The following is a 25,730-nucleotide window of genomic DNA, read 5'->3' as shown; positions in this document are numbered from 1 at the left end:
ATGACCTCACATTTGGGGATTTCTTGGCAAAGATACTAGAGTAGTTTGCCATTTCCTCCTCTAGCACATTTTACAGATGTGGAAACTGAGGCAAACAGGGTTAAGTGACTTGCTCAGGGTCACACAACTAGTAGGTGTCTGAGACTGGATTTGAACTTGGGAAGATGAGTCTTCCTGACTCCAGGCCCACCACTCTATCCACTGTGCCATGTAGATGCTACTTCCTGACACATAGTAGGTATTTAATAAATCCTAAGTGATTAATTGACAAGTATATATTTGCTATCTTCATTGCACCCTATAAATTAAGATTTAATCTTAAGATTAAGATTGCTCCAAGAGAGAAGTGCTTGCTTTAGCAATTAGTGACGATACTTTTTACAAAAGTTCTTCATAAACTGAGAGCAATGGCAAATCCCCAGTTTAAAAAAAAATAGTAAAGAACACAAATTCTCATTTGCAGGCAGGGTCCAGCTCTCCTTGCAAAGAGGAGAACTCCCTAAGTATTAGTGCAGACTGATGCTACAATGTTTTGGGGAAGGGGTTGCCTTTTTTAATACAATATTTTATTTTCTTTCCTAATTACATGTTAAAACAATTTTTAACATTTGGGTTTTCTTTTTAAATTTTAAGTTCTGAATTCTATCCCTCCCTCCCCAACCCCTTCCCTAGGACTGTAAGTAGTCCAATACAGAGTAAACATGTTGATGCTACAATGGTAATTCGAGCTTATAGATTCATATCCTCAAGTCCATCCCTGTCATTTTTATACGGATGAGGAAGCAAATCCTCAGAAGTCAAGACCCACACATTTAACAAGGAGCAAATCTGGGAGAACCTAAGTTTCCCAATCCCCTGTAGAACACTGCCATGACATAATACAGCCTCAGCCATGCTGAAGGTCAGAGAAGACGCCAAAAGACACGTCCTGTCTGCAGGGAGCAGAATGCTTCTTAGCAAACCAAGGGTGACCACTAAACCTCTGGAGGTTTTAACAGACAGCAGGTTCAATATGAGTCAACAATGAATTAAACAGCTGATCGATTTTTGGCAGCATGAAGGGAGGCATAGTGAGCTCTTTCTGTGGCAGGAAAGAAATGGAAACAAAGCAGATGGCTGCTGGTTGGGGGGATGGCTGCAAGTCATGTGACATGGATGTGATGGAATATTACTGAGGTATCAGAAATGATGGATGTGAATAATACAGAGAGCATGAGGAAATTCTGCATCCGAATGGATGCAAAGTGAAGAAAGCAGCACCAAGAAAACAACCCAAGCAATGAGTTACAGCAGGGTCAACACAAAGAATAAAAATAACTACAGAAAGCTGTCAAATTAGAATGATTCACTAACCTGCCAAAAGGAACCATGATACAAAAAAAGGTTAAAAAGCCCAGGCCTAGATGGTATCTGATGTCCCTAACAATTCTGAGGTTCTATGGTTCTGAGAATTTCTTAGGAGTTTTCTTTAATTATTTATCTCCATTAGCTGTGCTGCAGACTAAATTATCTGGAAAAAACATAAGAACCTGAAAAGCATTTGAATCGTTCCTTTTCAGTGTTTTCATTAAAATAAAAAACCTGGTGCATTGTTCTTACCTTTTTCTCTTTTCGAGCATGTGAAATGAAAAATGACATAAAATTAAACACTTCGCACAGAGATGTAATTTGTTGCCTTGAAGCAGCAAAGTGCATCAAGGTGTGATAGATATTACCGGGCAAAGTTTGTAGAGAAAGTATAAAACCTTTTATCCATAACTCTTCTTTGCTCATTACCTGTAGCCCTGGAATGGAGGGAGGGGCTGAGTAGCAAAGCAAATTAATTCTCAATTCTGGGTGGCATTCCCTATGGTTTAGGGGCCTGTTGATTAACTAAGAATATGGCATTTGGTTTAAGGTTCTAAAGGAAGTTCTTTTTTCATTAAAAAAAAATCAAGATTACTTTTTGCTTGAGTCATTTACAGGAATTGAAATATCAAGAATTCTCTCACCAAATTTAATTTCAAGGCAAGTGGGACTTACAATGGAATAAAGTCTAGAATTTGGAGTCAGAGTATCTGAATTTGAATCCTGCCCTGATTGACCTTGGCCAAAGGATTTTCTCCCTTTCCTCAGCTGTAAAATGAGGCCTTTCTAGTCCTAAAGCTGTGCTCCTGTATGCTCTTCCAGGTCAGGGGCAGCTGGAACCACCTCAAAGGCCTATTGTTAAATTTTCAGCCTGAGCACTCAGAAATCAGAAAACATTACAAACCAGGACTTGATTTATTTTATTGTGATTGTCTAGACTTAAGAAGGTAATGGTGAAAGATGTGAATAATGCAAATTAAACTTAAAAGTGTGTCTAGTACATTTTTTCATGGGATAAGAGAAGGAACCAGCATTTATTAAGTTCCTACTATGTTCTAGGCACTGTGCTAAACATTTACCCTGCTAGAGGGCCTCAGTATCACAGGTGCTTCAGAATCCTTGTGCCCTAATTCTCTTTTTTTAAAATAAATTAATTTTTCCTTTCCAATTCCCCTCCCCCACCTGAAGACAGCATGAAATTTTATATAGACTTTACATATATATTCATATTAAATCTATTTTCACATTAGTAATGTTGTAAAGAAGAATTAGAACCAATGGAAGAAACCACGAGAAAGAAAAAAACAAAACAAAACAAAGAAGAAAGAGAGCAAGTACAAATAATATACTTTGCTCTGCTTTTAGACTCCATAGCTCTTTGTCTGGATGTGGATAGCATTTTCCATCATGAGCCCTTTGGAGCTGTCTCGGATCTTGCATTGCTAAGAAGACCTAAGTCTATCAAAGTTAGTCTTCATTCAATGTGGTTGTTACTGTGTACAACGTTCCGTTTCTGTTTCTACTACTATATAAGCCCAGGTTTTTCTGAAATCCTCTTGCTCATCATTTCTTATAGCACAATAGTATTCCATGATAATCATATATCACAAATGGTTTAGCCATTCCTTAATTGATGGACATCCCCTCAATTTCCAATTCTTTGCCACCACAAAAAGAGCTGCTAATAAGTATTTTTGTACAAATAGATTCTTTTCCCCTTCTTCTGATGTCTTTGGGATACAAATCTAATAATGGTATTGCTGGATCAAAGGGTATGTACAGTTTTGTAGCCTTTTGGGCATAGTTCCAAATTGCGCTACAAGATGGCTGGATCAGTTCACAACTCCACCAACAACGTATTAGTATTCCAATCTTCCCACATTTTCTCCAGCATGTATAATTTTCCTGTCTTGTCATGTTAGCCAATCTGATAGGTGTGATGTGGTTTTGATTTGCATTTCTCTAATCCATAGTGATTTAGAGCATTTTTTCATATGACTATAGATAGTGCCCTAATTCCTGACTGTGTTACTGAGCTTCTGGGTGACCCCATATGAGGTACCAGCCAGTCAATTCCTCAGGTGCTGAATTAACTGCAAAATAAGCAAAAATTCACCTTCAAAGGCTCCTTCTCAACTGATGTCAACAAGTTGAAGAAGACAACATCTGTTTAGCTCTGAAAATGTGGGCAAAGAACATACATCAAGGATCTACAATTACTTCAACGTAAGAGTTCCTTCCACTGAGGCTCATAAAAAATCCATACATAAGTTTTAGCTTAGAAATATCCACAGTCATCCAACTAGTAAGTATCAAGGGTGGGCTCTGAACTCAGGTCTTTCTGATCCTACTATCCACTATACCAGACTAGTTCTCTGGCAAGCAAATAAACAAATGAACAAACCAGAAGGAACAAATGAATGAATCAATGAATATATGAATGAATGATATATATAGATATATACATACAGATGTATATATACACATGTACATGTACACATAGTATATGCACATATCTATATGTATGAAAATGACATAAAATATTTTTGCATCCATGTATGTGCACACACACATACACATATTGAGTGGTCCCAAAGTCCTCCCAAACTGCTAAAGCTTAATTCTGCTCTAAGACTTTTGGGATACCCTATATTCTTATTACATGAGCACATAAAAGTCAACTGTTTGAGGAATGGTTGACAGCTTTGGGTTTTGTTTTGTTTTTTTTAGCTTATTAATACAGTATTTATTTGTCTTCCCCCTGTTAAACCCTGAGCCTGTGGCTTTCCCCAGGGCCACCTGGTAAGATGGAGGAGGAGGTATTCACAGGTTGCAAGAGACATGGAAGGACCAGGATGAGGGTGAACATTCAGAAACATTGGGGGATAGAAATGGCTCCATCACATGGCGAAGAGGATGAGGAAGACCACCATCAGGCAAAAGAGCCCCATGGCCTCAGACAGGGCAAAGCCCAGGATGGTGTAGAAAAAGAGCTGCTACTTCAAAGAGGAGTTCCTGACATAACCAATGATGAGACTTCCAAACACAGTCCCAGTCCCAGCTCCAGAGCCAGCCACCCCCACAGTGGCAGCCCCATCTCCAATAAACTTGGCTGCTGTGTCAATGTCCCTTGAGACAGAGCTAGTTTGGAATCCACATCTGGGGACAAGTGAGGTCAGGGGACCTGATGCTGCCAAAATGCTGAGGTTCTCATCTGTCCGAACCTCTGGCCATTTTAGCACCACTGCAGATAAAGGTCTACTCAGCAGCTGAGGGCTGCTCCTCACAAGGGCAGGGGCAGAGATGACCCTGGCACAGGTGTACATTCTCAAGGGGTGAGGGGCAAAACTGAAGAGCTGCTGGCAGAGCAGAGGAGACAGAGAGGGGCTAGCTTTGGGTTTTAATGATGAAAAGTCACAGAGAGCCTGATACAGGGTCTGGGGAAATGCCAACAAAAATAATTTATCAGAGTAAAAAGTCATCTACAGAATAGGCAGCCCTGCTTTTTACCTCTATGCATCATGCTACCCTTCTTCCTCTGTGGTCCTGTCACTTGACCTCTTTTATCTACCTGTTCATTTAATGATTTCCAACTGTGCTGGGAAGTAATCAAGAAGACAGCAGGAAGATGGAGGTCATTCTAAAAGCTGGTTTAAAAATAATAATCCTGAGGTTCATCTACATAGCTATACAACTGATCTATAAACAAAGCCCACCAAGGAGTGCTAACCAGCTCACATTCCTTCTGCACCCCCACCTGATATGGCAAGGGTTGATTATTATTAGCAATTATCCTATGGACAGGGCAGCTAGTTGGTGCAGTGGATAGAGTGCTGGGTCTGGAGTCAGGAAGACTTGAGTTCAAATCTGACCTCAGACACTGACTAGCTGTGTGAATTTGGGTGTGTCACTTAACCCTGTTTGCCTCAGTTTCCTCATCTGAAAAAATGAGCCCAAGAAGGAAGTGACAAATGACTCTAGTATCCTTGCCAAGAAAAACCCTAATGGGGTCATGCTTCTCTTAGTACCTCTGAAAATTTTATTGTAATTTGAGCTTTTGTCAACTGAATCCTACATGTTCTTTGATTTAAATTATATCATAGATGATTTATCTTCATTTCTGTGTGATATTAAATTGACAGTGACTGTCAACACTTTATACTTAAAGTTCTCTGTTCTTCCCTCACTCTGTTAAGCAGTTAATGATCTGTAAACACTTAAATACTGCGAAGGAGTTCATTAGATAGACTCCTGAAAAGGAATCCTTTTATAATATAAATGACATAACCTAGTCATTTTCCAGTTTTCTCAAGGATTTTCATTCACATGAGCTAAGATTTGCTTAATGTTGGGCACGCTGATCTATAAAATTTGTGTTTTGTATAAATTTGTATAAAATTCATATTTTAATTTCATTCATGTTCTTGTTCAATAATTTTTTTCCAGTTGGATTTGTCCATCAGCAATGTCTTATATTTTAAATTTGCATTTGTTTGGAGATTTCCTCATAACAGCTCGTTTAGGTAGGCAGTATAGTATCTTTATTTTATAGACAAGGAAATTAATACTCTGTGAAGTTTGGTGATTCAGAAGTGTTTGAGGCAGAATTTGAGTGCAGGTGCTCTAATGGCAAGTCCAGTGTTCTATCTACAATACCATACTGTATCTGTCAAGACGGCTAGGTGGTGCAGTGGAGAGAGCACTGAGTCTGGAGTCAGGAAGACCTGAGTTCAGATGCAGCCTAAGATACTAGCTGTGTGACCCTGGGCAAGTCACTTAGCCTCTGCTTGCCTCAGTTTCTTCATCTATAAAATGAGGGTAATAAGGGCACCCATCTCCCAATATTGCTGCGAGTAGCAAATGAGATAATGCATGTAAAGTGTTTAATACAATGCCTGGAACAAAGTCGGCACTTATGCAAATGACGGTTAGTGTTGCTGTTATTTTTATATGACTATCACTTCTCCTTTCCCTCTCCCCAGACTCCAGGATTTCTTATGTGGCAAGTAGGATGAGGCATGACAGGAGTATCCCCACACATGTCTATGGTGAGCCTGAGAGGCAGGGAGGGTACCAGGAGATGTGTTCACCATTGTGCTGCTGACACACACAATTTTCTATCTTTCTCCATCTCTTTGCCATCCTCAACCTCTGCCCCAAAGAAGTCAGCAATCAATTAGCCACACAGGGCAGAGAGAGTGCAGGAGATGGCGGCAAGATCCAGCAATTACATTTTTGCTTAACTCAGGTATTAAAAATCTTCTTGGTTCCCACCAATTATAGGGTGCAGGAAATTAGTTTTCACTATTACAAAGAGCTTCTTTACAGTGGGGGTTTGATTACAATATGTTCATTAGTACAAGACAAAATTGGTTAAGGTAACCTCAGGGATGTACAAGGAAAGCCACCTAGAGCAGCTCCTCTGATTGGTGACTCCTGGTACAGGGATAATCCAGGGATAATTTTCATAGTCACAATCATCATCACTAGGATTTATAGGGAGTTTAAAGTAGCAAAGCTTTTTACAAATATTATCTTGTTTTATCCTCACAACAACCCAGGGAGGTAAGTACTAGTATTATCCCTAGTTTACAGATGAGACAATTAAGGCAAACAGAGGGTAAGTGACTTGCCTAGTGTCATCCAACTAGTAAGTGGATGAGGCTGGATTTGAACTGGGGTCTTCCTAACTCCAGGTCTCATGCTCCATCCACTGATCCATCAAGCTACCTAAGTCACGCCAGAATCTCATCATTTCCCCGATGCCTCCAACCCTCCCACCACAATTCCCCAAGGCATAGCCTTGTCATAGTGTTATCAAATACAAATCTAGGAAGAGCTCTGACTCTGTCTTACTCACCTCAGCAGAATCCACTACAGGTAGATGACATCCAAAACAAGTTAATAGGCCCTTTTTCTTTATAACTAATATCAGGAATGCTTTTTGCATAAACTATTCTGCACTGTGGTTATTTGTATATATTATATTTCCCCTTCTAGATAGTGAGTTCCCTAAAAGGAAATATCATGGCATTCATGTATATTTCACAGAATCTTGCACACAGTAGATGCTTAATTAACGTAGTTCCCCACCACATCTATGATTTCATTGGTATTGTTACTGTTATTTAGTCATTCAGTCATGTCTGACTCTTCAAGACCTTGTGGTCCAGAGCACGCCAGTATTTCCTTGGGGTTTTCTTGGCAAAGATACCGGAATATTTTGCCATTTCCTTCTCTAGCAGATTTAGGCAGGTGGAGATTAAATACCACAGTTGGTAAGTGGCTGAGGTCACATTTGAACTCAGATCTTTCTGACTCCTGGCCTAGCACTATCTACCTCACCATCTTGTTGCTTCCTTTCTTGGTACAGGAACACCTAATGTGAAACTCCCTTGACCAATACAGACCAGTCCATGGTCTGCAAATTATAATTTTAGAGGGTCATCTGGGTCAAGTTAAGTAAGAATATGTTAGGTGACTTGTTCAGGTTCACACAGCCAGTTTGTGTCAGAAGGAACACTTGAACCGTTGCCACTGATACCATCTCTAACTCTTGCCACTGCACGAGGACCGGATCAAAACAGTACCGGTTCATTCAATTCACAAACATTTAAATACCTCCTAAGTGAGGCAATAAGAGATGGCGTTATAAGGATAAAAATACCACAGTTAATGTCCTTGGGAGGAAGGCACTCCTTAAAATCTCATTAAGACACTTCCAAAATAAGTATGATACAAGGTAGAATATAGTAAGACCAAAGCAAGCCGTCTAAGAAAAATACTATAATAAAAATGAAAAAAAGCTCTCTTTTGACTGGAGGCACTAAAGAAGATTTCAGAAAGGGAGATGACACCTGAGGCTAGACCTTGAATAACATCACTCATTGGCCAATCTGTTACCGCCATAGGCAGGATTGTATTAGAGAAGTCAGTAATGGTCTGTGGCCGATCAGATATTTTTCTGATGAACTCCAGTCGCTATCCCCAGTTGCTTGATGGACATCTCCACTTGGATGGCCAATGTCCCCCTGGCAGCTTAATTTCAGTGTGGGTACTTAATTTCATTGAATTTGCTGAATTTACTAATCCTCTAATTACATAACATAATCTTTAATAATTTAACTTAAATAGAAGGTTGTTATTGAATTTAAAAGCAGGCCTTTCAGTTGTAGTTAGAATTACTCTTATCAATAGTCCAGATGGTACTGGGCTATATAGAATTATCCAATATTTCACTAATGGATCCTCTAAAAAATATTTTCCAGTCATGTTTATCTTTCGTCTTTCCTTGTACCATAATTTGCTCGGTGGAATGGAATATTAATATACATATATATGTATGTGTCTGTATACACACATACATGTACGTGTTCTGTTCCCCTCTCCCCATTAAAATATAAGCTTGTTGAGGACAGGAACCATTTTCCCTTTTTCTTTGTATCCTCAATACTTGGTAAAGTGCCTTGTACAGAGAAAATATCTGTTAATTAGTTATATTAAGATATATGTGAATTCTACCATCCTTTAAAGAGTATTTATAATATTTCTATGAGTGTTCTTATGCTTCTATATTCCTTTTGAAAATAATTTTTAAGATTTTATTTTGGTTACCATAGCCTGAGAGTAAAAAAGGAAAGTTTTAACAGGAAGAGAAGTAGAGACAATAATTATAGGTATGGGACCAGGAGCCCAGAGCACATGCAAATATCTAAAGGTGGGAGAAAGTGGGAGGAGATCAGGGAAATAATGAGTCTTCCAATATTATTGGAACATAGCGCTGGTGAATGGAAGGACCCTGGAAAGGTAGGTTGTAGTAAGACTGAGAAGAGCTATGAATGCTGGGCTAAGGACCTGGTGTTTGTTCTTAGAAGGACTTAGGGACCATTAGAGGCAATTTTGGTCAGGGGAGTTGGCATCGAGCAACACAAACTCATGCTGATACATGATCTAAAAAGTTCTACTCACACACTGACCCCATAACTGTTGGGTCAGTAGAGTAATTTTTCATTGACTGAGAATGTGTTCCAATACAAGTTAAAGTCCCAAGGCCTGAATCTGAGTAGATAAAGATTTTTAAATAGCCCTCAAAGGAAGACAGGCAAATCACCGCACAGGCCCTTGACCAGAGAGGACAGCGGGGAGGAGGGCATTAAATAACAGGTCTAACCTGAGTTTTCCTCCACTTATCAGTTGGTCTTATCTTCCCATACTGACAGCCCAGGCAAAGTCTTGCAGCGAGAAGCAAAGTAATCGTTAGGCATTGGTTTCCAAAAATCTGTTATTTTAGGGCTCAATATTATCACCCAAAATAAAAGTATTTCATAAACATATTTTGGGGGCAGCTAGATGGTGCAGTGGATGGACTGCTGGACCTGGAGTCAGGAAGACCTGAGTTCTGGCCTCTGACAGTTACTGGCTGTGTGACCCTGGCCAAGTCACTTAATCTTGCTTGCCTCAGTTTCCTTATCTATAAAATGACCTGCAGAAGGAAATGCCAAACCACTCTTCATTACCTTTACTGAGAAAATCTCAACTGGGGGTCAAAGTGTCAGATGTGACTGAAAAATGACTGAACAATAAAAATATTTTAGAATGTTATGCTACATATTTTTGCAATATATTCAGTTATTTTTTTAAAATCTTAACAGTATTCCTTAGAACTATTTCTATAAGCAATTATTTTTTGAAGTCCAGCATTTTATTTTGTTAGTAATGGGGGTGGGGGCGGAGACGGTGTCTTGGAGTCAACCAGTCTTGGCATCCAAATATTCCTGTTGGGTGTTCCTCCATGGAAACTATGGTCATTAAGCTATAAGGTTAACTCTAAAAGTCAATTTGATTAGATGACTTGTTTTCCCTCCTTTCCCTATTTCTGACCCTTAACAAAGAAACCACTTGCTCCCAGGCTAGTAGGGGAGGGCTCATTTTCTCTCCTCCAGAGGGGGCTCAAAGTCCATGTTTCCTTGTCTCGCTCCCTGGGAAGTCCTAATGATGATAAGGGAGGTTCTATCAGACATAATTCATCCACTTGTGGCCATCACCATAAAATGATCATGTTTGACTCCATCTCTAAGGCCCCTTCCAGCACTGGCATTCTGTAATTTAACTGCGTAGTTATTTGCTAAGATTATGTATTTAAGAAGAATTAAAATCAAACTTCCTAGAGGTGGCAATGTCTCATCTCAGTTCTCAGACTTAAAGCGTTGTGTAGTACCTGAATTGGCTTTAGCATGAAAAACATTAGCTGTGTGACCTTGGACAGTTCACTTAACCTCTCTGAGGCTCAGCTAACTCATCTATGAAATGAAAAGTCAATTCAGTTCAACCAAAATTTATTAAGTGCTTAGGATGTGCTTTCAGAAAGCTTAGAATCTAATGAAGGTAGGGCAAGATCACAAAAGCACAGACCCAAAAGGGACATATGGACGGAATCTCAGGAACCCATCAGAGGGTCATCACTTATCCCCAGCATGATGGCGGTCTCTGACATCCGTTCTAGCATTACAAGTCCATCATTCTAGAATCATAATCTAGCTGTGCCTTTTCCTCAAAGTGAAAATTTAGATTAGGCTATTCAGCTACCTATAGCTAAGGTTACTCTGCCTATAGTTAGAGACAATATTATCATAAGTCATTGAAGGAGTTAAACTCAGAATAAAAAATATTCAAATATGCAAATATTTGATCTTTTGTAATTTTTCTAATTTATAGCTTTTTATTTTTGGAGGTAATCAGTTAAGTAACTTGCCCAGAGTAACACAGCTAGTAAGTATCTGAGGTTGGATTTGAACTTGAGTCCTCTAGGGTCAATGCTTGGTCCACTGTGCCTCCTAGCTGCCTCTCTACTTTTTTTGGGAGGGAGGGTTACTAAGGCCACTAAGGATGTGGCCTGTGGACTTGTCAGGGCTGCATCACAAGTATATGGCTCCACATGTCAATACATGAGGGTAAGGGTAAGAATAGGTCACTCTAGGCCAGTTACAAAATGATAAGGTCTTCCAACAAAGTGCCAGATGATCAGGTACAGTAGCATTTGCATATTTGTACAATATTTAATATCAAATATGTAAACAGCACTGTTATCTGCTATGGTCAGGAAATGGGATATTTTAGTCAATCAAATATTCTGTTCATAGTTATAGATAAGTAAATATACAATTATATATGATATACATTTATAATAATATATGACTATAAATTTATTATTTGATTACATATGTATATATGTGTATAAAATATATGCATATATTCTTATATACATGGACATACATAAATGTCATATTTTCCTTGAGGCCAAGAACTGTTTCTTTTTTATCTTTGTGTCTCTAGCACCTAACATAGTGCTAGCTAGGTAGCACGGTGAGAAGAGCACAGGGTCTGGTGACAGGAAAATCTGAGTTCAAATCCAGCCTTAGACATTTACTAGTTGTATGACCCTGGACAAGTCATTTAACCTCTGTCTGCCTCAGTTTCCTCATCTATAAAATGGAGATAAGAATAGCTCGTCCTTCCCATGGTCATTTTGCAAATGTTAAAGCATTAGATGAAAGCTACCTAAATTGTACGTAAATAGGAGCATAAAATGCTACTTAAATTGACAAATGCTTGTAAATGTGTATTTATGTAGATAGTTTTATGTTTATATACATATATGTATGTGTATATGTATATATACACACCTATAAGCATGTATGCACAGAGACATGCGTATTCTATAGAGAAGGGCATTGTGATAGAACAGACAGAATGTTGAACCTAGAGTCAGGAAAGATGGGGGTTCAAATTCCAGTTCTGACTAGTTGTGTGACCATGAGCAAGTCACTTAACTTCCGTTTCCTCTCATCTATAAAATGGAGCTGTAGTATCTCCCTCAGTGGATCGTTGTCTATCAGTCAACAAGTACAGGTGCCTACTATGTGCCAGGCACTGTGCTAAGCAGTAGTAGAAATCACATATGAATGACCAGGTACACACAAGATATATACAGAGTACATGGAAGATAATATAAAAGGAGAAGGCATTAGCAGGTCATTGGACAGCTCTCCTATAGAAATAAGATTTGAGCTGAGTTTGGAGGAGAAACTAAGAAATAGAAGGAGAGGACAGAGCATTCCAGACATGGAGAAACAGGAGAATGGAATGTCATGTTCTAGGAACTGTAACAAAGCCAATATTGCTCGATGTGAGTGCTTATTGTTCTGTCATTTTGGTCATGTCTGAGTCTTTGTAACCCCATTTGGGGTTTTCTTGGCAAAGGTACTGAGGTGATTTGCCATTTCCTTCTCCAACTCATTTTACAGATGAGGAAACTGAGGCAAACAAGGTTAAGTATTTGCCCAGGGTCACACAGTTACTGAGTGTCTGAGGCTGAATTTGAACTCAGGTCTTCCTAAGTCCAGGCCTGATGTTCTATCTACTGCACCACCTAGCTGCCCATAGAGTACCTAGAGAAGAGTAAATAGAGTATGTGTATGATTGGAAAGGTCATGTATATAAAGCATTTTGCAAACTTTCAAGCACAATTGCATAGAAATGTCAGCTATTATCATGTCAAACACAGACAGAGGAGCACTGAACTTGTGTTTCACTGGTATAGGGAACTCCCTGGTGAGGAAACTGATTCTACCGATTCAGATGGGTACCTTCTTCACATATTATCACCCTACAGAGCTGCCTAGAGCCCTGTAGAGTAAAGCAACAACCTCCACATAGAGTCAAAGGTAGAACCCAAGTCAAGGTCTTCCTGGCTTTGAAGCTGGCTCTCTATTTATTACACTACACTGTAGCATATCAAAAATATGTTTTGAATTTCAGAACTGGTGGAGTATATGGGTTGTGCATTGGATAAAGCACCGGACCTTCAGTCAAGAAAACCTGAATTCAGATCCCAATATGACATAATTGCTAGCTGTGTGACCCTGGGCAAGTCACTTCACCCTGGTTTTCTCAGTTTCCCCATCTATAAAATGAGCAGGAGAAGAAAATGGCAAAACCATTGCAGTATTCTTGACAAGAAAACCTCAAATGGGATCATTAAGAGTCGGAAACAACTGAAAAATAACAAAAACAATCTAAAGACCCTGTCCAGTTCCAAAATGATATGTTTCTATGACTTCACACTGAATGTATACTGAACATGATTCACTAACTGATGACTAAGAAAGCACTTCTGGACTGTGTGGTGCTTCAGCTCAACATGAAAAGCATTAGTTATCACTGGGGTTGTACTGGGATACGCTGAAGGGCTGATTAATACAGCTGAGCCTGAGAGATTGATGGATAAGTGATAGTTCTGATAAGCATTCTGATAACTCCCATTCATACAGAGTTTACAGCTTACACATCTGGGGTTTTTGTTTGTTTGCTTTTCCCCCAAAGTCAGCTTGTGAAGTAGGTCACGCAAGACTGATTATCCCCATTTTACAGATGAGGCAACAGGCTCAGAGAGACTAAGTTCCATGGTTAACTAACGGCAGGTCTGGAACTCTCAGTCAGGTCTTCTCAGATCCAGACCATGAGACAGTTGAGTTGCGACAAAGGGTGCCATAATGGCACCCACCGAGAACCCATAATGACATCTTTTGGCTCTTTCAATGGATACTGGCTGGCTGATTACAGTCTGCTCAGCTCCCACCAATCATCTCTCCTTTTTCAGAGTGGTTCTGCTAGGAATCTGATACACTAATAGCAACTTGCAGAAAAAGCAGAAGCATGGGGGTTGAATGACTTAGCTTATGTCTGCCCACCAGCTCAGTTAAAAAATCAATTGAACATGGCTGAGGTCAGCTCCTCCCTAAATGTTCAATCTATAGTTTGTCTATGAGGTGACTATTTCCAGTCTTCTGGGAAATACAACTTGCTTTGGTACCATTATTATTTATTGATGACTATCATGGGAAATTCCTATTAATAGAATCTATTAATGGTAGTAGGGACAGCTACTAGGTAGCACAGTGGATAGAATGCTGTGCCTGGAGTTAAGAAGACCTGAGCTCAAATTCAGCCTCAGACACTTATTAGCTGCGTGACCCTGGGCAAGTCACTTAATCCTGTTTGCCTCGGTTTCTCATCTGTAAAATGATATGAAGAAAGAAATGGCAAACGATTTCAACATATCCCCAGATAGGGTCATGAAGAATCAGACACAACAGAACAAGAGAAATGATAGTTAGAAATACTGAGATTCCCAAAATGTTGACCTTGTTTTATTAGACAATAGAAATGGAGACAGAATGGTAGAGTGGATAGAGATCTAGCTTTAAAACCAGAAAGCCTTGGATTCAAATCCTGACTATGTGACTCTGGTGCTCTAGGAAACTCTCTAATACCATCAGTTGTGGACAAGGCACCAACCTCCCCTGGTAACAGGGAAGTCTCCTAATCTAGAAATTCCATGTACCCATGAGATCACAGGCCTGGTCCTTAACTCCATTCTTAAACAATGGAAATATAATTAAATTAATAGCTAAAAAATACATAGTAATTTTTAAAATTTGCAAAGCACTTTCTATGCAAAATATCCATATTCTTAGGTTGTACAATGTAGTATATATGTATTCCATCAGTAAATATTTGCAAAATGTCCCTATGTGCCAGGCACTGCATTGGAGATACAAAATAAGAGACTCTACTCTCAAGGAATTTACCTTCTAATGGGGGGATAGAACATGTTCTCAGATAAATAATTATCGGTGATATACATATTAAAAATTAATTTCCCCAAATTAAATATATACACATTAAATTATAGGTTATATACACATTATGGGGGGCATACTAACATGCAGGGGACTCAAGAAAGACCTCTGGAAGGAGAGGCACTTGGGCAGATCCTTGAAGTGAATCATGGTTTCAACAAGGAGCAGCTGTGTAGGATACACACACACACACACACACACACACACACACACACACACACACATGCACACACACAAGAGAGGAGAAGAGGAAGGGGAAGGGGAAGAGAAAAGGAAAAGGAAAGGGTTACTGTTGTTAAGGAACACATCCTGGACCTAGTCTGTGCAGAAACACCAAGGCAGGAGGCCAGATTACTACAGAAAGGTAAGAGCAGGTAGGCTAGTTTGGTTAAAGCACCAAGTAGATGAAGGGTAGTGATGTGTAACTAACCTGTAAAGACAGGCAGAAGTCAAAGCTCAAAGTGGCTTTAACTCCCCCAAATAGAGAATTTTGTAGGGAGCATGGCACCATTGGAGAGAACGCTGACTTTGAAGTCTGAGAATTTCTGTTCTAATACTGTCTCTTACTGTGTGTGACCATGGCCAAGTCATTCAATAATCTCAGTATCTATATTTGCAAAACGAGGGTCTTGGAATAAATGGCCTCTAGGGTCTTGTCTAGCTCCAAATCAAAAATCTTCTTTTGTCAAAGAGGAAATAGGGAGCCAATGAGGCTTTGTGAGTGAGGGAGTGATCATGGCAGACCTGTGCTTTAGTGTGGTCATTTTGGCAACTGTGTGGAAGAATGGATTGGAGGCTGGAGAGAGAGCATGCGGAATCTAATTAGGAGACTATTGTAACAGCCCAGCAAGAGGTAACGAGGGCCTAAATTTCGGTGCTTGTGTTGTGAGCAAAAAGGAAGAGATGAACATCTGAGGCATTAAAGAGGTGGATTGCAATTTATAGGTGTGGAAACAGGAGTGAAGGCGCGCCCCACTATGCGCAAAGTATTACATGCAAAGGTGTATTAAACACCTAAAGAACACTTCCTATGACATCATAGAACAGAAGCTGGAAAAGAAAGTTGTTGGTATGTAGGATTTCAGTCCTAGAGCTACAGAAGCAACCTCAGATTCAGAGCCCATTTGGTCCAAACCCCTCATTTTACCCAGGATGAAGCTGAGGCTAAGTGTGCTGCTCAAGGTCACACAGATCAAAGGAGAGATCTGAACCCGGGTCCTCTGACTTCAGAACTAGTGTTTTTGCCCATGGTGTCTCACTGCCTCCTGCTTAGCTTCATGCAATCTCACTCCTTTGTTCTGTTCCAACTCAGCTAAATACTTGTTCATTATTTAGATCACGGTAAAGAATCATTGTCAAGAAAGATGGAGACTAGGGGAAGGAGGGAATAGGAAAGGAGCGGCATCCGTGGAAAACAAATGGAGATTTATTTTTTTACAAGAGCACTCAACACTGCTTTCCCCCAACACTCTCTCATTCTGAATTTCTAGTATCCAGGAGCGATCTGGCAACTGGAAATTCTGAGCTCAGCTGTGGAGAACGTGTAAATGACAGCTTTGGCTGTCAAGATGCTTATAAAGTAAGGAGGGAGCTTACATATTTATGAGCTGACATCTCAGATTTGTGGCTTCATACCATTCCCCAATTTCCCTCTAGAGCGACAGATAGGTTGAAAAAGACTTGGTAGGCTCATTACCTCACATCCCCCTTTCTCTGCCCACTCACCCCTCAAATTACAGCAGGTGGTTACTTGGTGGAAACAACTGAGGGGCATGAGAAGGGACAAAAACTGAATCAGTGGGAACTTTGAGACAGGACCTGGGGAGGGGAAATAACAGGCTGGCATGGCTTTTCACCTACACACACACACACACACACACACACACAACCAACCACAAAGTGACCCTTTTTGTCAGCACATTTTTAATTCAAGCAGTTTCTCTCAAAGAGATGAGATCACACAGACCTAATGCCAAAGAAGGCCCTGTTTCATTACTGACAGAGCCCAAATACCATTACAGTGGACAATCAATCACTTTGCCAATAAAAGGTAAATCCAGAACTGCTTTTTCCAGTATGGTCTCAGGAAAAAAAAATTAAGGCAATTCAGCATCACTTCTCATAAACGAACACACTGGGCTTGGATGGGAAATACTTAGGCTACCCTGCTGTGGGTCTACCTAGCCTAGGTGATGGTCACACATTCTCTGGGTAAGGGGCTAATAAAACTCAAAGAACAGCTTAGAAACAATGGTTCCTTCCTGCTGACGTTATCAGTTACAAACACAGTGCTGCATGGAACTTCCTAAACCTAAGACATGAAGGGTGCTTCCCAACCACCCCCCCCCCCTTCAGTTAGCAAACTCTGCTTGAGTTGCATGATGTTTAAGCAATCAATCAATTAATCAAACAATGAACAGTTACTAAGTGCCCACTACATTCAAGCCCTCTGTTAGGTGCTGTGGGATACAAACACACACGCACGCACGCATGCACGAAGAGGAGGAAGGGGTGGAGGAAGGGAAAGGGAAAAGGAAAAGGAAAAGGAAAGGCTTCCTGTTGTTTAGGAACTTAAGAATAGGAATTGTATCTTATTTAATAGGGAGCCATTGAAGGTTATCGAACAGAGGAGTGAGAGAGACGTGATTAGAATTGTGAATCAGAAAAGTTAACCTTGTATTGAATTTGGATGCAGAATAGTCTAGAAGTTAGGTTGGGAGAATAGACTACAGGGGAGAAACCATTTCCTCCTAGGTTAGTACAAAAGTGTAATTTAAAAATTAGTGTCAAATATATTTAATATATTTTGTACAGAGCTTTATGATCACTTCTTTATCATATTTACCCCTTGGAGAAAGTTGACACTATTTAAGAGCAACACAAACAGCTTAAGACTGAAGCATTTAAATTTTCAGATTCAAATTCTCTCATGGAGCACAATATAGTAGAAATGACAATGGATTTGAAGTCAGGAGCCCTGGGTTCAAGTCCTGGTTCTGCTACTTAACAACTTTATGGCTTTGCACAAGTCATTGAACCTTTCTAGGCCCCGGTGTCCTCATCTGCAAAATGAGGAGATTGGACTAGATGTCCCCTGAATTCCTTCCCAGCTCTAGATCTCTAATTCTGTGATGCTGAGCACTTGGCTCCTCTCTGCTCTGGACCTGAAAAATTTGATCTCAAAGCTTGAGCATTAAGTGAATATGAGAAATCAGATAATGGTGGGATGATAGGAAGGGCATGTGGTATAGCGCAGCTCTTCTTAAACTGAGGGTTGTAACCCCAACAGTAAAAGGTATCTAAACACACAATGACCAAAAATTAAAAATCAGACATTTAATCAATCCGAGGTCTTTCTGGAAGTGCTTGCCCATGTAGCAATGGGCAACTTCACTGTAACCCCAAGCCTGAGGGGCATGAGAAGGGACAAAAACTGAATCTGTGGGAACTTTGAGACAGGAGCTGGGGAGGGGAAATAACAGGCCAGCATGGCTTTTCCCCTACACACACACACACACACACACACACACACACACACACACACACACACACACACAAAGTGACCCTTTTTGTGCTCACTTTGCACTGTGCATGCCCTCAGGTCACACCATGCCAACTAATGCTGCTCAAATCAAAAAGGGGTCTAGCACGTAGAAAAAGTTTAAGAAGGCTTGCATAGCAAGAGTGGCTCTGGATTTGGAGTCAAAGGACCTGGGATGGAATCCTTTTTCACCTCTCTTAGTCTTGGTGGGCTCATTTTTAAAATGAAGAGGTTGACATTCTTGGTGTCTAAGGTCCCTTAAAGTTGAAAATAAAGCCTCCTCTAAGGAGCGCAACATTACTACCTTAACAAATACTTGTTTTATATTGTTGTTCAGTCATATCTGACTCTCTGTGACCCCATTTGGGGTTTTCTTGGCAAAGATACTGGAGTGGTTTGCCATTTCCGTCTCTAGCTCAATTTACAAATAAGGAAACTGAGGCAAACAGAGTTAAATGGCTTGCCCAGTGTCACACAGCTAACAAGTATCTGGGGCCAGATCTGAACTCAGGAAAGAGTCTTCCTGATCCTGGGCCCAGAATTCTATTCACTGTACTACCTAGCTACATACCTTGACCCCAGCAAGCACTTAATAGGTATTCATTTAATTGAATTAATGTTGGTTGGTTTGGTCTAAAATGATTAACCTAATAGTAGTATGAATAAATCAAGCTTCCTATTATCAGTTCACAGCAATATCTTCCCTTGGTACCTTTCAAAGACTTTGGGAATATCTTGTATCATCTCACTTTATTCTCATTACCCTATAATTATAAGCAGAACTAGCATTATTATCCCTATTTTATAGATGAAGGAAGTCAAGTCTAGAAAGGCTGATTTCTCTGAGATTATGCATTTGGTTAGTAACAAAGGTTGAAGTGGAGTCTAGGTCTCTCAGTGCTTAGTCCAGACATAAATCTTCACCAGCTCTGTCCATTCTGAGATCTATGGCCACCACTGCTCTGATGATCCTGGGGCAACGGACAGAAGGTAACAGTCCTAGGCCAGGGTGGGGAACTTCAGGCCTAGAGGCCACACGGGACCCTGTAGGTTCTTTGACTGAATCTAAACTTCACAAAACAAGTCCCCTTAATAAAAGGATTTGTTCTGTAAAACTTGGACTCAGTCAAAGGGCCGAACTTGAGGACCTAGAGGGCCACATGTGGCCTCAAGGCTGCGTTTCTCACCCCTTTCCTAGATAGATAATAGAAGTGATGCTGGGGAATTCAGGTGATCCACAAAAACTTTTTTTTTCCCATTTCTCTGAAGACAGAAAGGAAGAGAAAGCTTTCTCTCTCTCTGCTTTAGAGGAGAAATTATTCTTCTCCTGTGTTTGACAGAGACAGAGCATTGTCTTTGTAAGGTCTTTCCCCTATCCTCTACCGAGTGGTTTTCTCTACTCAGGAAAAGGGAAGGAGAGCAAAGACAAGTTTTTCAGTATCAGATACCTGAATGACAAAATCAAGAAGGGGTTCAGCTGATCAAAGCATCACAGACCAACAAAGTGGCTTACTCATGGGTACGCAGAGATAAGTGTCAGATGCAGGATTTGAACATGGATCTTTCTTCCTCTGTGTCCAATGTGCTACCTACCCCCTTTATTCCATTGCCTCTCCTAAGAGCCCAGCTTTTTAGAAGATAGCCAGCCAGTTGTTAAGCAAGAGAGCACCCCTGGCATTCTAGTTCAGAAGGGATTGCCTTGCAAAATGATAAAAGTTGCCATTTATCCTGAACAAAGCTTCCCTGAAGAACACCAGGCTAAAATGAAAGCTTCATTCCATCTGTAAGGTATTGATCAGTTTAAGACATATCTTTACCATCTAGCTTTATCTGTTCAGAGCTTCTGGGCTCTGAACAGAACTTTGCCTGAAACTCCTAGGAGACAACCCCACCCTCGCTCTTCATTCTCTCACCTTGACTCCAGTACCTTATTCCTCAGCAATTTTGCTGATGTCAATCAGTTGCCTTTCTCAAAAGGGTGTTTGCAGGTATCAGCAGATCTGACCCCTTTCCTCACTGACCACAGGAAAAAGCACTCTCTATATTCTCTCAAAGTAGTGCCTTTGGCAGCTAATCATTTTTTGCTTTCATGGAATGTACATGAGATTCACTGAGGATTTGACAGAAGAGAGAGTAATGACATTTTTTAAATTAAATTCCTACTATGCACAGGGTACTGTGCAACGCATAGCCTCAGAATACCACTTTTCCTATCACAAGAATTTCCTTTTTTGTTACTGCTGCAACTTTGTACTCTAGAAAAATTGTCTTCCTGTGCCCGGTACAAGGCAGCATGCAAAAAAAAAAAAAAAAGTGACCATCACAAAGTACTAGCTTGGGGGGAGGGGCAGGGAGAAGAATGAGATGGAACTGTGGCAGGGACTCATTTAACCTGAATCAGAACAAGCGGATAGCGCTAGAATTTGGAACTTAGAAAAGATTCCATCTCATGCCCATCTGCTTCCATAGCCTGAGAAGGCTTACAGCTAGGAGGGACCTTAAGAGATTACCTAATCCAAATTCCTCACTTTAAGGACGAGGGGCACTGATAGGTGACCTGTCCAAGTCCCACAGCTAGTCTCCGGATGACCTGAGATTTAAACCTGGATGCTCAGACTCCAAAAACTGGTGCTCTCTTTACTCCATGTTTCCATGAGATTCTACACTAGATACTTTGCTCCAGGTTTTCCACCTCCCTCCCAACCTCCCCTAAATGCTAATGAGCTTGCCAGGATCCTCTAGAACAAAACTCAAAACAAAACAGTGAAAGATTAAAAGGTCCTACACACACACACCCTCCCCCTGTGATACAACCACTTGGTGTGCAGAGAAGCACTCACATGACACTGTGAACATGTGTTTTCTGTATCCGATTTCCCCTAGATAACAAAGGATGTCTTTTAAAAGGCGTGGCCCTACTTATTTTAGGGTATCGGGGTCTCCCAAACAGCCCTGCGACCCTGCAGCCTCCGACAGGCTCCCCCCCTTCAGGTACATCTCTGGCTGCTCAGGGCTCTGAGGATGCTAAATGCCAATCAGTAAAGTTAGAGGCACTTCTGGTACAGCCTGTGAGATATGATCTCACTTGTATGCTCACAAGAGTGATTTCATATTCAGGCACCAACTGATCTCATTCAGTTCCAAAATTGGCAGCCCCAGTACATCTCGCTACAGTGCTTCCTCTGTCCAAGGCAGGGCTTTAAACCTCGCAGGGCGTGTTCAAAGCGAGAATCTGCAGAAGGGTCTTTCATGGTGTTCCAAGGCTCCGAGTGAAGGGGTGGAGGGGGCTGCCCTGCCTCAGCTACAGAAGTGATAGATGGAGGATCGGCAGTTAACGGAGAAAAGCTTATGCCTGGGCTATTTCCAGAGCTCTCAAATAGGAGCCCCACTTGGAAAACTGGGCAAATTTGAGATCGTGGTCCCATAGAAAGTCTTACTATATAGCCTGTAAGAGGAGAATTACACTAATCTCCTGCCTCTGCCCCCACCTCTGGAATAAACAAATAATGCGAAAGTCACTGGACTTTAGGATCTAAATGCTTTACGTAACATTAAGAGACCACTTTAAAAGCCTGTTTCTTGGGGAAACTTAAAATGACTTTACAAATGACTTATTCACAACAAAAACAGGCTTTGTTCCAATTAAGAAAGAAAATAGGCGCTGTATTCTAAAGCTTAGGGTTGTTTTATTATTTTTTTTCCATTACATGTTCCTCTCTGTCACTAACGTTACTGATTTCTATCTCCATGTTAAGTATACATGTGCTAACTCCCCCCTCCCTCCCCCACCCCGCCACTTCACCTCGCCACAAAACCTGGGGAACTGAAGATGCTTGAACCAAACCCTCCCACAAACAGAGAGGAACTTGGGCTAGCATTTAGGGGCAGTGACCAGTTTTCAGTTCATTAACATCCTGCTACCTAGGGGTGCCTAGTGCTATTATACTAGAGTAGGGGAGGTGTCCTCTCACAAGAGAAGCAGAGAGCAGCAGGAAGAAAAATACATCGGACATGTAGTGGAAAAATCAATTGCACACTTCTGCCAGCCAGAAAAAAAATCTTTTTGAAAGCCACAGGCTAGCCCCACTTCTCTCTTTCTTCCTTCCTCTTTCTTTCTGGCTTTCTTTCTTTCTTTCTTTTTTCTTTCTTTCTTTCTTTTTCTTTCTTTCCTTTCTTCATCCTGGTCCTGCACAGGCAACACATTTAAAAGACTATCTAGGAGACCCAACTTGCAGCTGTTAAATAGCCTGGTCTGCAGACAGCAATTGCTGTCAGTTCACAAACCCAGTTAACAGCTTTCTAGTGTTCGTTCTGTCTGTCTCAAGGGAGGGGGCAAGGCATTCCTGGATTCTATGTCAAGATCATTGGTGCCCCTCTGGACACAACTGTACCATTTATGTGTCAATCATTGGGGGTGGGGGTGGGGAGACTGACTAATCTGGTCCCTCCTAACTTCTCTGAAGCACTTGGGAATGTTTTCCTCTTGATACCACTTTAAGGAAAAGTACAACAGGAAAGTTAAGACAACAAGAAATGAGACAACAAGTTTATCTAGCTGTAGGGAGAGGCATAATTGTGTTACTTACACTGCTTTCCAATCCATCATCATTGATAAATCATGGCTAAATAATCAAGTGCAGACTTCATTTCTTCATGTCTGTTAATAAAAAGCTTTCCTCAAATGTCTCTTGCAGGTCTGGGGCCATCTCAGGAGGAAGTGCCCCAGTGCAAAGGTGAAGGAAAAAAGATAGGGAAATTCTAAAATCCATGAGGGGGGCTGAGATTTCCCAGAACGGACCCTGGAATCAATACTGCTGAGGCATCCTCGTGATCCCAGCCTTCTCCTGTCCCATGACATCGGCCCCACTGAGCTCCCATCCAACTTCCCACTTCAATTCAGCATCTGCTCCAGCATCACATCTCCCATCTAGAGTGAGGCAGGGAAACAGGAGCGCACAGCAACCTTGCCAATCCCCATAGTCAAGCCTGCTTCTCAGAGGAAGCTGCACCAGTTTCTCTCATGTCTGCTGTCTGAGAGGGAGGGAGAGAGGGAGAGGGAGGAGGGGGAGGGGGAGGGAGAGAGGGAAAGAAGGGGAGGGGGGAGAGGGAGAGAGGGAAAGAGAGGGAGAGAGAGAGTTAGAGAGAGGGTGCATGTGTGTGTGTGTGTGCATGCATGTGTGCATGTGCAAGCATGTGTGTGTGCGTGTCTGAGAAAGACGGAAAAACACTTGCTAGAACTCCCATTAACCTAGGATAGCTTTAGAATTCTAAGAGAAGCAGCTGTGAAGCAGACCATCAAAATTAAGTGTTTTTAATCTTTTTGATCTTACTTACATACACACCCATCTAACGAAATAGGCACACATATGCTCACAGAAGATACATCCTTATAGTGTGTATACAAGTAAATACACATACGCACACATGTGCATGCACACACACACACACACATACCCCAAGAGAATAATTCATACATTTACATATTTCATTTCTGGAGTGAAAATGTCTGGTTTCAATAGATGTCTTAAAACTATTCAAATGTTCTCCGTAATGAAAGTGCAAATCAGACAAACAGCCCCTCTATTTTCTATCCCATATCATCTATTATCCTGCCTTCCCTAGCTCCTGGCTTCTATTTTCCTTTCCCTGCCCTTCTCGGATTTCCTGGCAGGAAGGGAACCTAAAAGAGTCAGAGCACAGGGGCAGTACCAGGGGCTAAGAGGAGGAGCATCTCCCAAAATGAAAGTCAACTCTTTTTCACGTGACACAGCATCTTTTGTAGGCACTGCAAACCAGAATGCTTCACAGACTCCAGTGACATGATTACCAAGCCAAATCATAAACCATGCCAGAGGGAGTGGCCCAGAGCAAGGACATGAGATACAATGTCAGAAGAGATCTCAAAATGGAGCTTTGTTTTAGCGGAGGCATGGCGTGGAGAGCCAGGCATGCTCTTGGCTGGGATGGGGAGGAGAGAATGGGTCCAGAGATAGGGCAGAGGCCAGTCTAAGAGGCACTGGAGTTGATCCATGGGGAAGCATGGGTTGGTCTGTAATATAAGCCTTATTTTGCATGTGGGTGTGAAGAATTCACGGACATGGAGGAGATCAGCCTTAACTCATTTCTTCAGGTGTTGTAAGAGTTGGGATGGAAATCTAACAAATGGAGGCAGAATGTGGAGTTCATAAATGGATTTGCCTATATGATCTTGGGCTGACCAATTAACCTCAACTTCTTTAGCGGCAAAATGAAATAGATGGCTTCTGATGTCTCTTCCAATCTATAATTTTATGATTCAAGGGACTGGTCCCTTCAGCTCAAAATATATGATCCTATGATTCAGTGGTCTCTGAGGTCCATTCTAGCCTGTAGATCTATGAGCTTATGATCCTATGACCTTGAGATGGTGGAAATAAATGAACCACAAGGGTCAAAAAAGAAGATAAAGACAGATAGGGAAGAGGTCGTTAGATCTGGATGGAGGCAATGACATTTGCATCATCTCTAATGTGGTTACAAATTGGCTGACTAGGAAGTAGAGAAAGTGATGGCCTATTTACAGCCAGCTGTGGCCAGCGTTAGAACTGAGCAAGGGTAGGCATCAAGTGGAACTTCAGAAGGCCTCAGATTGTCACTCATGGAGGTCTTCTAAAATACCAAATAGGAAGCAAAACCTCATATTTACTTGACTTAAAGCAAAACAGTAATAAATTTAGGAAAGTCATGGATAGAACTAGAGGTAGCAACTTTCAGGAATGTGAAAAAGAGAAAAAGTAGAGTTTGATTGGTTGAGAAATCAAGGGGGAAACACAGAAACAACAAGGAATGCACATTGAATCACAAAATTTTTATCACGAGTTGTTCAAGAATCCAGGCACCCAAAAAAAAGAATTGAAGGAATGAAATGTACGTCCTTTCTTTTGTTGGAGGAGTGGGGACTATCATTGTCGCATGCTGCATATGCTGTCAGATGTGGTCATGTTTTGGTTGTACTGTTTAATTTTTTTTGTTTGTTTTTTAACATCTTGTTACAAGAGAGTTCACTGGGAAGGTCAGGGGAGAAAGGCCACATATGGTAATGGCTATGATGTAAAAACAAAAGGCACCAAAAACATTTAAAAAGAAGAAAAGACTGATCACAG

The 25,730-nt window shown here is 41.0% G+C and overlaps 1 protein-coding gene and 1 pseudogene across 4 annotated transcripts in view; both read right to left on the bottom strand.

The window, feature by feature from the left end:
* The window catches only part of KIF26B (kinesin family member 26B), a 604,324-nt gene that overhangs the window by 193,506 nt on the left and 385,088 nt on the right, over positions 1–25,730 (bottom strand). The window contains exon 1 of one of the 4 annotated variants that reach the window (XM_072647642.1): positions 23,175–23,626. The exons of the other annotated variants lie outside the window; for them this stretch is intronic. Coding sequence (XP_072503743.1) covers positions 23,175–23,197 — 23 coding nt within the window. The 5' untranslated portion in view covers positions 23,198–23,626. Of the gene's footprint in view, positions 1–23,174; positions 23,627–25,730 lie in introns of those variants that run through there. 4 annotated transcript variants of the gene reach the window in all.
* On the bottom strand, positions 703–11,539 carry LOC140529180 (ATP synthase F(0) complex subunit C2, mitochondrial pseudogene; annotated as a pseudogene).

The sequence above is a fragment of the Notamacropus eugenii genome, chromosome 2 (genome assembly GCF_028372415.1).
Source record: "Notamacropus eugenii isolate mMacEug1 chromosome 2, mMacEug1.pri_v2, whole genome shotgun sequence".
Classification (NCBI taxonomy): domain Eukaryota; kingdom Metazoa; phylum Chordata; class Mammalia; order Diprotodontia; family Macropodidae; genus Notamacropus; species Notamacropus eugenii.
Note: the sequence above shows the minus strand (reverse complement) of the source record. Positions and strands in the feature narration are given on the sequence as shown.